The 10,867-nt window shown below is 53.8% G+C and overlaps 1 protein-coding gene and 1 long non-coding RNA gene across 4 annotated transcripts; both read right to left on the reverse strand.

Moving 5' to 3' along the window:
* Nucleotides 1–593: 593 nt before the first annotated feature.
* LOC103620950 (potassium voltage-gated channel subfamily V member 2-like) lies at nt 594–4,343 on the reverse strand. Of its 2 annotated transcripts, none has more exons than XM_008639699.2 (2): nt 2,882–4,342; nt 594–1,518 (listed from the first exon to the last, which is right to left on the reverse strand). In XM_008639699.2, exons 1-2 carry the CDS (start codon nt 4,130–4,132, stop codon nt 1,252–1,254), a joined length of 1,518 nt encoding a protein of 505 aa, XP_008637921.1. In that variant the 5' UTR covers nt 4,133–4,342; the 3' UTR covers nt 594–1,251. The 2 variants fall into 2 exon arrangements, with proteins under 2 accessions (XP_008637921.1, XP_017594988.1); XM_017739499.1 differs by having other exon boundaries at nt 1,364–1,518; nt 2,877–4,343.
* A 1,793-nt stretch (nt 4,344–6,136) lies between these two features.
* On the reverse strand, nt 6,137–10,861 carry LOC108448000. Of its 2 annotated transcripts, XR_001863753.1 has the most exons (3): nt 10,154–10,861; nt 9,976–10,053; nt 6,137–9,615 (listed from the first exon to the last, which is right to left on the reverse strand). It is a non-coding gene; the product is annotated as an uncharacterized LOC108448000 (long non-coding RNA). The 2 variants fall into 2 exon arrangements; XR_001863752.1 differs by having other exon boundaries at nt 9,976–10,861.
* Nucleotides 10,862–10,867: the final 6 nt, after the last annotated feature.

Genomic DNA, 10,867 nt, shown 5'->3' on the forward strand with positions numbered 1-10,867 from the left:
GAGAGCGCTCGGCCCCTCCAAGTCTCTTTCCAAGTTTGCAACATCGGCAGCTTCGCCACAGTGCCAGGCTGGTACCAGGAGTCCCCTGGCACCTCTGCGTCTCCAAGCCCAGCTTACAAGTGAGTGAATCCCACCCTTGCCTGGCTGGCACCAGTTTCTTTGCTCACCTGGAAGCAGCACCAGCAGCTGTTGGCTCTTCCCCAGGTTAACCCTCTCTGCAGCCTGAGGTCCCTCTCTCCATCCCACCCAAGGGAAGGGTGTATCCCTTCAGGAGGCCCAATGACTAGACATGGTCCCACACCAGAGGGCGAATCCTTCCCCTGTGCCCCCCAGATGTGTCCCCCGCTGCCTCCCATGATGTGAACACAGGGCAGAGCCAACTGGTGTGTCCTGATCACATGCACGTCCCAGCTCCAGTTCCAATGCACCCAGGCCCAGGCACCTCATTCCGAAACTAAAGCATGGACAGGCTCATCTGCATTCCTGAGAGCCCTGTCCTTGTACTGATGGACTTGCGAGCGCTGGGAAGATGTCCCCTCCTCACCCCAAATGATGAGCAGTTTACTGAATCACACACAGTGGCTGGACAAGAATCCATGACAAGGAAGGGTTTGGGCCTGGTTTATTAAATGCCTATTCCTGGGGGTGCTCTGGCTACAAGCTCTGTATGCCTGTAGTGCCTGTGGGTCCCATCACAGCAGCATCCCAAGTCAGGACTGTGCCCCAGACTCCAGGGCAGTGGGAAGAAGAGCAGGTTTGGCTGGAATGATGCATGGCTGTAGCCTTTCCTCTGGGCCTTCACTCAAATCCCCACACTGGACTAGGCCTGGGCTGCTTGGCTGGGAAGGAGTCACGGGGCCCTGGGCAGGGGGAGCCTGTGTGTGTCCCACTCCATGGGGAACAGAGCAGCACCTGCACAGGTGTCACACTGGGCTACCTGCCTCAGACAGGTGACAGTTCAGTCCCACCACTCACTCCCCGTGATGTCAGGGTGCCCCTTGCCTCAGCCCATGGCAGACAAACACCCTGCCCTGGCCGTACAGCTCCAAGCCGCCTCTGACTGACAGCTCTGCGGGACAGCAGTGTCTGGCATGCAGCAGTGAGGGAAGACCCAGCTGGCAGCAGCCCCTGTGCAACAGCAGAGCCCCGGCACTGTTGTGACTCTGCCCATAGCTCGGAGCCTCCCTGGGGGACAGGACCTGCTGGGAGGATGGCCAGGACAGGCAATGTCTGGGGGTGGGGAGCCTGTGGTCAGCGGTAATAGCGGGGCTCAGCTCTCCAGCACTCTGAGAACTTCCGCAGGACTCGCTCCTTCAAGCGGATCCTCCTGGAAAGCTGATGTGACTGGCTTATCTCATGGGCCTTCAGCCTGGCATAGTAGTCAGAAAACTTGTTGTAGAGGATGGAGATGGGCATTCCATTGAGGATGATCCCGAAGGAGATGCAGAAAAATGCCACTATCCTGCCGAGTATTGTGTCAGGCACGGTGTCTCCGTAGCCCACGGTGGAGAGGCTGACCTGTGCAGGGACAGGAAAGGATAAAATCCCATGGAAACAAACCCAGCAGACCCCGCTGGCTGGTGCTGGAACTCACTCCCTCCCGCCCCTCTGTGGAGCCACGTGTCCCCTGTGACCAGTGCCAGACCGTGACGGCAGCCAGCAGAAGTGTCCCCTCTCCAGAGCCTGCCTGGCCAGGGCCCCACTGTCCGGGCTGTGCCCAGCAGGCTGGAGAGCTGAAGGAAAGGGCTGCCTGAGCCCCAGAAGCAGCGATCAGAGGCCAGACCCTTCTCCCTCACTGCTTTGTGTGTGCCTCTTCAAAGGCAGCTGGACACCCCTGAGCTGAGCCTTCCCCAGCAGCCGGTGTCTGCTGGAGCTTCCTTCCCCCTCAGAGCTGTGGCTCCAGAGCTTCCTGGCCATGAGTTGCCTGGTCCCAAAGAAACAAAGCTTCCTGGAGCCTCCCTCCAGGGGAAACAGAGGCATTGCCTGGAAATGAACCATGCTTAGTAAAGGGGGAGCAGGGCTATGGGGACAGGGTGAGAGCTGAGGCAGAGAGGTTTGGGCTTGGCAGGGAGGTGTACTCGCAGGGACAGGCTCAGCCTGGGATGTTGAAATGCTTGAAGTTGGTGATATTGCTGAGTAATTTTGCCCTTCCTCGAGGAGGGATGAATTTGAAGCAGATAGCCTTTGTGGCCAAGGGGGATTATAAGAGCAGAAATGATCTGTGGGATCATTTCATCTGTAAATCAAAATGCCCTCATAACCCCTGGCTGTCAAGTGCTTTAGCTGCTCCCCATCTTGGAGGTAATGCCAGCTTTATTATAATGCTCAGCTCTGCAGAGCTGCCGGCTCCTGGAGTGAGCAGGGCAGCAAAAGGGCAGCACACCCCAGTCTGTGTCCACTCTCATGACACAGGCTGAGGCATAGTGTGACTGTGGGTCCCACATACAGCCCTGGGTTCCCCATCTCAGACCCAGAAGCTCTTGTGCCTCTCAAACTCAGCAGGGCTGCAATACTGCCCAGGGTGGCTGTCCCCATGCCCACAGGCTGCATCCACCCAACACTTGGGTCCTGTGACAGATAAAGTCTGGGCTGAGTCCCATCCCACTTGTTCAGCTCAGACCTAGAGGCTCCCAGGCCACCACCTGTCCCACCATCCCACCCCAGCACCAGGTTTTGAGCCTCTGAGCTTAGTTCAAACCTCTGATTTCTCTTCTCAGAGCGTGCAGGCCTCTGGGTTTCCCACCATTACCGAGCTGGTGGGAAGGCTGGGCCCTTCCTGTCTCCTGGCCAGCAGCAGTGGTGAATCCCCCCGAGCACTGGGGCAGCCCCTACCCACGGAGCCTCCCCCACCCCTCTCCGGAAGAAGCTGCTCACACCTTACCGCTGCCCACCACCACGCGTAGGGGATACTGGTGAAGTCAGTGCCGGGGACATCATGTTCCACTGAGTGTATGAGAGCAGAGAAGGTGAAGACCCCCATGGCAATGAAGAGGAGGAGGCAGCAAACCTGCTGGTAGCACTGGCGCATGGTGAAGCTGAAGGCCCGGAGGCCGGTGGAGTGACGCGCCAGCTTGAGGATGCGGAAGATCCTCATGAGCTTGATGAGCTTGAGGACTTTGCCCAGCTTGCTCACATTCTCCATCTTGTGCAGCTCTTCATGGTATTGTATGTCTCCATCCTCCAGATTTTCAAAGAGGATCTGGATGTAAAAGGGCAGGATGGCCACCAGGTCTACAGCATTAAACGCTGCCCGCAGAAATTTCTTGAAGCTGGAGGAGGAGATGAGCCGCATGAGGTATTCGGAGGTGAAGAAGATGGCACAGATCATCTCCATATGCTCCATCCACAATTTCCCCGTCTTGTTTTTCATCTCCTCCACTGTGCTCAGTGTCATGCCCACAATGGAGATAAGCACAAAGAAGCTCGACATGACAGCAATGATCTTGGCTGGCACAGAAGAGAACGGGTTCTCAATGAGGTTCCAGACCATCTTCCGAAACTGACCCAGAAATTTGCCATCAAACTGTGCCCCTGACTCCAGGGGCTCCAGTTCTGCCTCTAGCTCCTTCTCTGTTTTCAGGTACTCACTGAGTTCATCTTGCTTTTCCTCAAACAGGATCCGGCAGCAGCGTTGGGAGTATTTCAGATGGATTCCCCAGTACTCGATTTCCTCCACAAAGTTACTGGGGCACATCTCATCCATCATCCACAGGACCCCACTGCGGTAGAAGTGGAAGATGTAGTGGAAAATTGAGGGATCTCTATCAAAGAAATACTCATTCTTCTGCACCAAGTAGTCATCACAGAGCTGCAGCTTCTTCACAGGGTCTGTATAGAGGGCCAGCTTCCCAAGCCGGGTGATGGGATACTTGGCCAGTACCTTGTAAGCTATCTGGAACGATTTGCCACCTACGTTAATGTTGAGCAGGTATTTGTTCCTTTGGATGGGAGTCTGGCTCTTCTCTTGGTTTCCGTCTGCCACATTCTGCATGGAGCTCCATTGCCTTACCAGGCTGTCCTGTGCAAATGGGATGTGGGATTCCTCTTCCTCCAGGGTCCGGCAGCGGCCCTGGTGATTCCCTATCTTCATGCTGGCCGAGAGACTCGCACGCCTGGTCCACTGTTGCCTCATGGTGCCTGGCTTTCTGAAGCGGTGACTCCTGTTACGGTCTGTGGGACAGCAGCTCTGGCTTCATGGGAATGCTCCCACTGGGCACACACTGACTGGGAGGAGTGCTGTGAGCTCGGGGCAGTGGAGTGGCTGCCCAAGGGGCACAGCCGCGCGCTGGTGCCACGTGGCACCTGCCGGGGTCCCAAAGCCGATTGCTGATCAGATTGGGGTTTGCACCGCGGCAGTCAGAGGCGGCAAAGCGCCCGCTCCTTAAGACACTAATGAGATTGAGGCACTAGTCCTTTATGTAAGGAACTATTTCCATCTCTGCACTTCTCTTTTCCCTTATTCTGTTCTTATTAGCTGTTTGCATTTGCCACATGCTCTTTCCTGGAAGGACATCCATGACAGCAAACAAAGCAGCACAAACTTGCCTCGATTTACCCTCTGCTGATGGGACAGGAAGGTGCAGACATGCAGGATTTGTACTGGCTTTGTACCCCCACACCAGATGCTGCTCTTGGCACCAGCCCTTTGTTAAATGCTAATGCAGCTGCCCCGGCTCTGTCAGCTGTCACAGCCAGGGAAGGGAGATGGTCATGACCTCCCAGCTCATCCCTCAAGTCCAACTTGCCTCGATTTACCCTCTGTTGATGGGACAGGAAGGTGCAGACATGCAGGATTTGTACTGGCTTTGTACCCCCACACCAGATGCTGCTCTTGGCACCAGCCCTTTGTTAAATGCTAATGCAGCTGCCCCGGCTCTGTCAGCTGTCACAGCCAGGGAAGGGAGATGGTCATGACCTCCCAGCTCATCCCTCAAGTCCTACAGTGCAGATTTAGAGGGGATGAGGTGAAGGAACCGCCTGTGCCTCCACACAGTGCCCGAGCAGATTCCCTGTGAGACAGGCTGCTCCTGTGCCCCTGCCCTGGGCCATCACATCAGCCTTCAGCCCCACAACTCACCCAGGCAGGGGCAGGAACAGGGAACAGGACACTGGAAATGCAAGTAGGCAGTAAAAGTTCCTCTGAGCTGCTGGAACTGAAAAGGAGGAAATAATCCTTTGGATTTGCAAGTAAAAGGGGAACCAAAATTAAAGAGGCTGATCTTTGAGGTCTTACCCTGGAATACGATCCTACTTCAACATGTAAAACACCACATTGATCTCCATGAACTGGTCTAATTAAATACAGAGACTTGTAGCACAAAGATGCTGCTGGCCTGAAAAGCAGCTTGGGCTCCACTACAATTAAGTCTCTGAGCCTGGGGATTAGAACAACAAAAGCACTTCTAGCACCAGAGAGAGGAAGGGAAATTGCTGTCAGAAACACAGCCCCAAGTTTTGGCACAAGATCCATAAAATGTATTTATTTCAGCTCCAAAGCACTCTGCTCAGGGAGCAGTAAGCAAAACCTGCAGTGTCTTGTGAGTCTGCCCCAGGGCCTCACTCCCCATCGCATGGAGCAGGGGCTCTGACCTGTGCCACAGACCAGCCGGGCTCAGCTTGGCAGCTGCAGCTCAGAAGATAATCTAGGACCAGCGGGTGACAGCTGACCTTGGCCACATGGCCCTGCCAGCACCAGTGCTTCAACTGGCCTCAGCTCAGCCCTGTCCTGCTGGACTCCTGGAGCCCTTCCTGCCCTGCAGCGCTTCGTGCTCTGCTCTGACAAAGAAGGGACAAGATCAGGCAGTTTTTTCACCTTGCTTTTGGCTGAGCTTCCCACTTGTCCCTGGTTCAGTAGTAGCACCTCTGGTGTTACTGTGGCATCTGTTCTCCTGTCCCCATCATCTCTGTTTGCTTTGCTCCTGTATTCATTTTCTCTGCTACAGCTGGTGCGTGCTGGAGTCGCATCTGTCCCAGGCAGGCACAGCAGCACTGGCTTCCACATAGTGCCCCACGCCAGCCCACCCACCCCAAATCCTCTTTCCAGGATGTGACAATCCAAAGGTGATGCAGCCCCTGGCCTCCCAAATACAGAATCCATGCAAACGCACAAATCCAGGAAAAATAAAAACTCCAGAACTTGTTAATTTCACATTCTTTATTCTCCTGTGTCAGTCACCACAGCTATCTCTGCCTGTCCCTGTGGAAACAGAAGACTGTGTGTGTCTTTGCAAATGGCTCCTTGATACTAAAAATAGCAGCCCTGGAATAACTCAGGACTCCAGACCACATATAGAAGTTTCTCCTGTGGGGTATGGCAGCACTCACACACTGTCCAGGAGCGGAAGACTCCTACTCCAAGGCTAATGACTGGTGTCTGCTTGGCAAGCCAAGTTCCCACCTTCAAGGCACAGAGGTCAGCAGCCAAGGCAGCAGCTTGGTGCACTTAGTGAACACTTGTGCAAGGTACACGTGGCAAACCAGAGGCACTGGGCACTAATCTGCCCCTGCACAGGCAGCTCTGAGAGGTGCACAGCACTGAGTCCTCTGGCTGGGGCTCCATGTGCCACACAGTGTCTGACCCAAGACATGACTTATTTCCAGGGACACCTCCACTAGACCAAGATGCTCGGAGCCCTGTCCAGCTGGGTCCCAGGGATGGAGCAGTCACAGCTGCTCTGGGCAGCCTGTGCCAGGGCCTCACCACTCTCACCATAAAACCCTCCTTCATGTCCCACCTAAGCCCACCCTCTGCTAGTTTGTAACTGTTGCCTCTTGCCTTACAGGCCTTGGTGAAAAGCCCCTCTCCATCTTTCTTTCAATCCCCCTTTAGACATGGACAAGACACAACAAGGCTCCCTGGAGCCATCTCTTCTCCAGGGTTTGCCCTTATAAAGGTGCAGGACCTTGCACTTAACCTTATTGAAGTTCATGAGGTTCCCATGGGTCTGAAGGTCCCTCTGGATGACATCCCCCTCCCCAACTGCACACCTCAGCCTGGTCTCATCCTCAGACTGGCTGAGGGTCCACTTGTTCCCACTCTACACACCATGGACGAAAACATGGGATAGCACTGGTCCCAGTATGGACCCTCGAGGGACACCACTCATGTCAGAAGAGTTTTAAGGAAGACACCATTAAGAGTGTTAAGAGGAGTCCCATGCAGCATTCGGCACTGGGGTGGGCAGAGCAGGTCTGCCAAGGGTGGAGATGTTTGTGGAAAGGAGTGTGAGAGGAGCTGCTTGCCCAGGGCCAAGGAGCTCCTTGCCCTACGTGGGCTTGGAAGACAGCACAGCAAAGCCAGAGCAACCGTCACCCCCACGGTGGCACTGTCAGTAAAAGCCTCCCGTGCACGGGACTGAGCAGCATCAAACAGTAGTGCAAACATGGAGTATCTATCTGATCTGTGAAGCCAGTGTGAGCGCCTACAGAAATGGGTGAGAAAGCTCCTGTTCCCTGACAAAATCCAGGGGGAAGAATGAAGCAGGTGAAAAAAGGCTCCTGGCTGGAAGTAGAAGGAGACGGTTCAACAGCACCTGGCATTTCAAGGACAAAAACATCTTCAGGTCCAAGGCCACACTGGTGGGCATCAGCTTTAACGACTGTCAGGCAGAACAATGAAGCCATTTCTGCCACCTTTGGGAGGCTGTTATCACAGGGCCAGGGAAGGTTCTGTGCTATTTCTGGAGCCAAGGTAGTTCCACAATCTAAGACCCATTTACAAAGGGAGCATCCTGTCAGTATTCCAGTGTAGCAAGTCAGATTTGAGAGCTGATGTCCAATTCAGTCAGGCTCTGTGGTGAGGAGGAGACAGATCAGGCTAGTCCCACGTTATCACCTTGGCATAAGGACCCCTGTTACAAAGCCAGAAAAACACCTGGTTATTGACAGTCCTTTGGGAAGAAACCTGGTTTGACTTCAGTTTACACAAAGTGGAGGAAAAAATCCCACACCAGAAGATCAGTATCTTAGCAGGACTGCTCCATGTCCTTGGCAGCAGGGAGGAAAGGGGAGAGTTCTGCTGCTTCAGAGCAGACTGAAACCCCATGCACCCAGTTGGCAAGCATCAGGGAACCTGGGTTTGTTGGTTTAACACAGCCTGGTTTTAGTGGGCGGGAGGAGTTGCTCGAAGCTTCTACTCTGTCTGGCACAGAGGTAATTGCTGAGGGCTCTGACGATGGGCAGGTTACCAGCCCAGTTAGAGAAGCTGGTAACACCTCTGTGATGACATATTTGAGAAAGGCAAAAAGCACGGGCAGTTCTCTTTCTTCTCCCGAGGGGTGGTGAGGCGGCCCGAGAGGGCCATCCTGGTGCAGCCGGGGCCTCCCGAGGCCGGGGCCGCCCGTGCGGTGCCGCAGAGACGGCGTGGCCAGCAATGAAAGCATGGCCAACGTTCCCCGGTGCGGAGCCCGGGCAGGATCAACCTTTCAAGTGCAGCAAAGCTCTCTAAGAACTTTTCAACTGCTGGAACTTGAGAACAAACAAACCTACAGACACCAACCTTCTTCCAAGTCAGAGAAAAAGGAAAAGTGAGGACACGTGAGGAGAACCAACACGGTGACACCGAGGTCAGTGAAAACAAGGAGAGGGAAGAAGTGCTCCAAGTGCCGGAGCTGAAATTCTTCTGCAAGCTGTGGTGAGGACTGTAACACAACAAACTGTTTCCCTGTAATTCAGGAGGTGCCTGGGGGGTGCAGATACCCACATGCAGCCCGTGAAGGAACAGTGCTCACGCTGGAACGTGTGGATACTGAAAAGCTGTAATCTAGTGAGGAACTCGAACAGAGAGAGAGGACCCTTGCTTCCACAGATAGAGAACCCTTGCTTCCAGACTAGAACAGCTCATCCTTAAAAGACTTAAACCCCATGAACTAAAATGACCCACGCTAGGCAGTTGTGGGAAGACTGCTTGGCCGTGGGAGGGACTCACATTACAGCACATCGGCCGGGCTGCTGCTTGTGAAAGTTAAAACCACGCTAGAGAAATTCTTAGAGAACTGTCTCCTGTGGGAAGGATCCCACGGCACAGCAGAAGAAAGAAACTTTTTTCCTTAAGTGTACTGAAGAAAGATTTTTAAGAAGTGAAAGACTGACCAAAATCCTGTGTTTTGTCTCCTTGCGTGGTCAGTGGGAAAGAGAAAGGGACTGGGAAGAAAAGGTGTTCTAAAGGTTTTAGTTCTCGTTACCCTTTTTACTTTTAACTCTGTTAATAAATTCTCTTTATACTGTTTAAGTTTTAAACCTGCTTTGCCTTAAAGTGTTTTTCCCCTTATCCTTAACTCATGAAGTTTTCAATTCCCCCTCCTCTGCTATAGATAGTTTTTTGTGGGTGCCTGGCACTTAGCCAGTGTCAAACCCCAGCACTGGGAAAACCTAACCCCAAAGGGGAAAGCTCTAGAAGCCAGAAACACAGGGCAAGAAGGAATTTCTCCCTCAGGCACATGGAGCACATGGGATGCAAAATACTTAACTTTCAGGGCGAGGAGCCTTTTTGACTCTGGTCAGGCATCAGCTGTTCCCTGGCTGCTTTTTCAAGACTGAAGATGTCAGATCGGTGTTTTACTTTGGACAGACGCCACACAGCAACAGAACCTGCAGCTACCAGGATGCTCAGGAGCCCTGGAGAGGAGAGTGCACAAGCAGAGACCCACTCACTGCCCTGGTCTGGGCATTGGGACTGGGCTCTGCTGCTCAACACCATGAGCCAACAGCCAGAGATGAGCAGTGACCCTGGAGAGCAAAGGACGGACAGAGAGGAAGCGAGTTAGTGCCAGATGGCGCAGAATGGCCTTTCCGAAGATGCAGCACATCCAAGGCAGAGCAATAATTAAGCTGTGGTGTCAGGCCTCTCTTAGCCTCCCAGCCCAGCAAAAGCGGCTACTGATACAGGTCTGGAATTGACCCCATCAGGATACTCAATTTATAGCCCAAGGTAGGTAGGTCCAAGACCATGTGCAGCACTCGTTGAGTCTCACATACCTGCAGCAATCAAGATCCATGTGTAACCTTGACTCCTCGATGGCACAGAGACCTCAGGCTCAGGCGTAGCTGAAGCCTCTGTGAGGAAAGAGTAACAAGTCCATGAGGCTTCCAACTCACCTTATGGTCAGCACTCAAAGCAATCTTCAGTCCACACCCGGCTGAGTTACTAGCTCACCTCAAGAGCACCAAGAGGCCTTTACCAATTTAAGCAAAACCTTATCTGCCGCTACTGTGATTAACCCACACTGGAGGAAAAAACGTCCTACTGGAAACGCATACCAGGAAAAGGTGGGAAATTGCCCAGCTGGAGCTGGAACTGCAGCATCCTAGCCTGTCGTCGTGGCACTGAGAAGCCACAGGTACAACCAAAACACAGCTCTTTACCTCGCCTGCCAATTGAATTGGTGCAGGCATCAAACCCAAACCCAGTCTCTCACACCTGCAAGTAATCCCCCTCCTCTCCACACCCTCGGCAAGCCCCCGGGTGAGGGAAGCCAGAACAGCCCCTCCAAGCACCCCAGACAGCCAATGGGTCTGACAAAGGATGCTCCAGAGCCAAGTAGCTCTGCTACCGACAGTGCTGGGGTGCGGACACAGCTGGACACAAGCCCAGACACTGTGTCTGCAGCTCCTGGCCAGCCTGGATGGCCCAGAACTTCCTCCTCATCCTCTTCCCTTCAACCCGCCCATTCCTCAGACATCAGAAGAGCTCAGGAGGTGGACAGATTCCAGTGTTTTCTCGTTTGAAGTTGCAACTGGGAATTGCATGTCCTGGAAGAAGGAATAAAGTACTTCAAAAGCGCTTCCCGAGGGAGCCCTGGGGGGCGTCATCGCCGTCCCCACCAGGAGAAGCTGAAGGTGGGGGCCCCCATAGCGCTTCCTCCACTCA

Source organism: Corvus brachyrhynchos, unplaced genomic scaffold (assembly GCF_000691975.1).
Source record: "Corvus brachyrhynchos isolate BGI_N302 unplaced genomic scaffold, ASM69197v1 scaffold130, whole genome shotgun sequence".
NCBI classification, from domain to species: domain Eukaryota; kingdom Metazoa; phylum Chordata; class Aves; order Passeriformes; family Corvidae; genus Corvus; species Corvus brachyrhynchos.

Bases quoted from the DNA above. Each gene is read 5' to 3' on its own strand.
- LOC103620950 (XM_008639699.2), bottom strand. From the start codon at position 4,132: ATGAGGCAACAGTGGACCAGGCGTGCGAGTCTCTCGGCCAGCATGAAG. The intron at 1,519-2,881 runs GTAAGGTGTGAG...GTCCCTGCACAG, and splicing joins ACGCGTGGTGGTGGGCAGCG to GTCAGCCTCTCCACCGTGGG.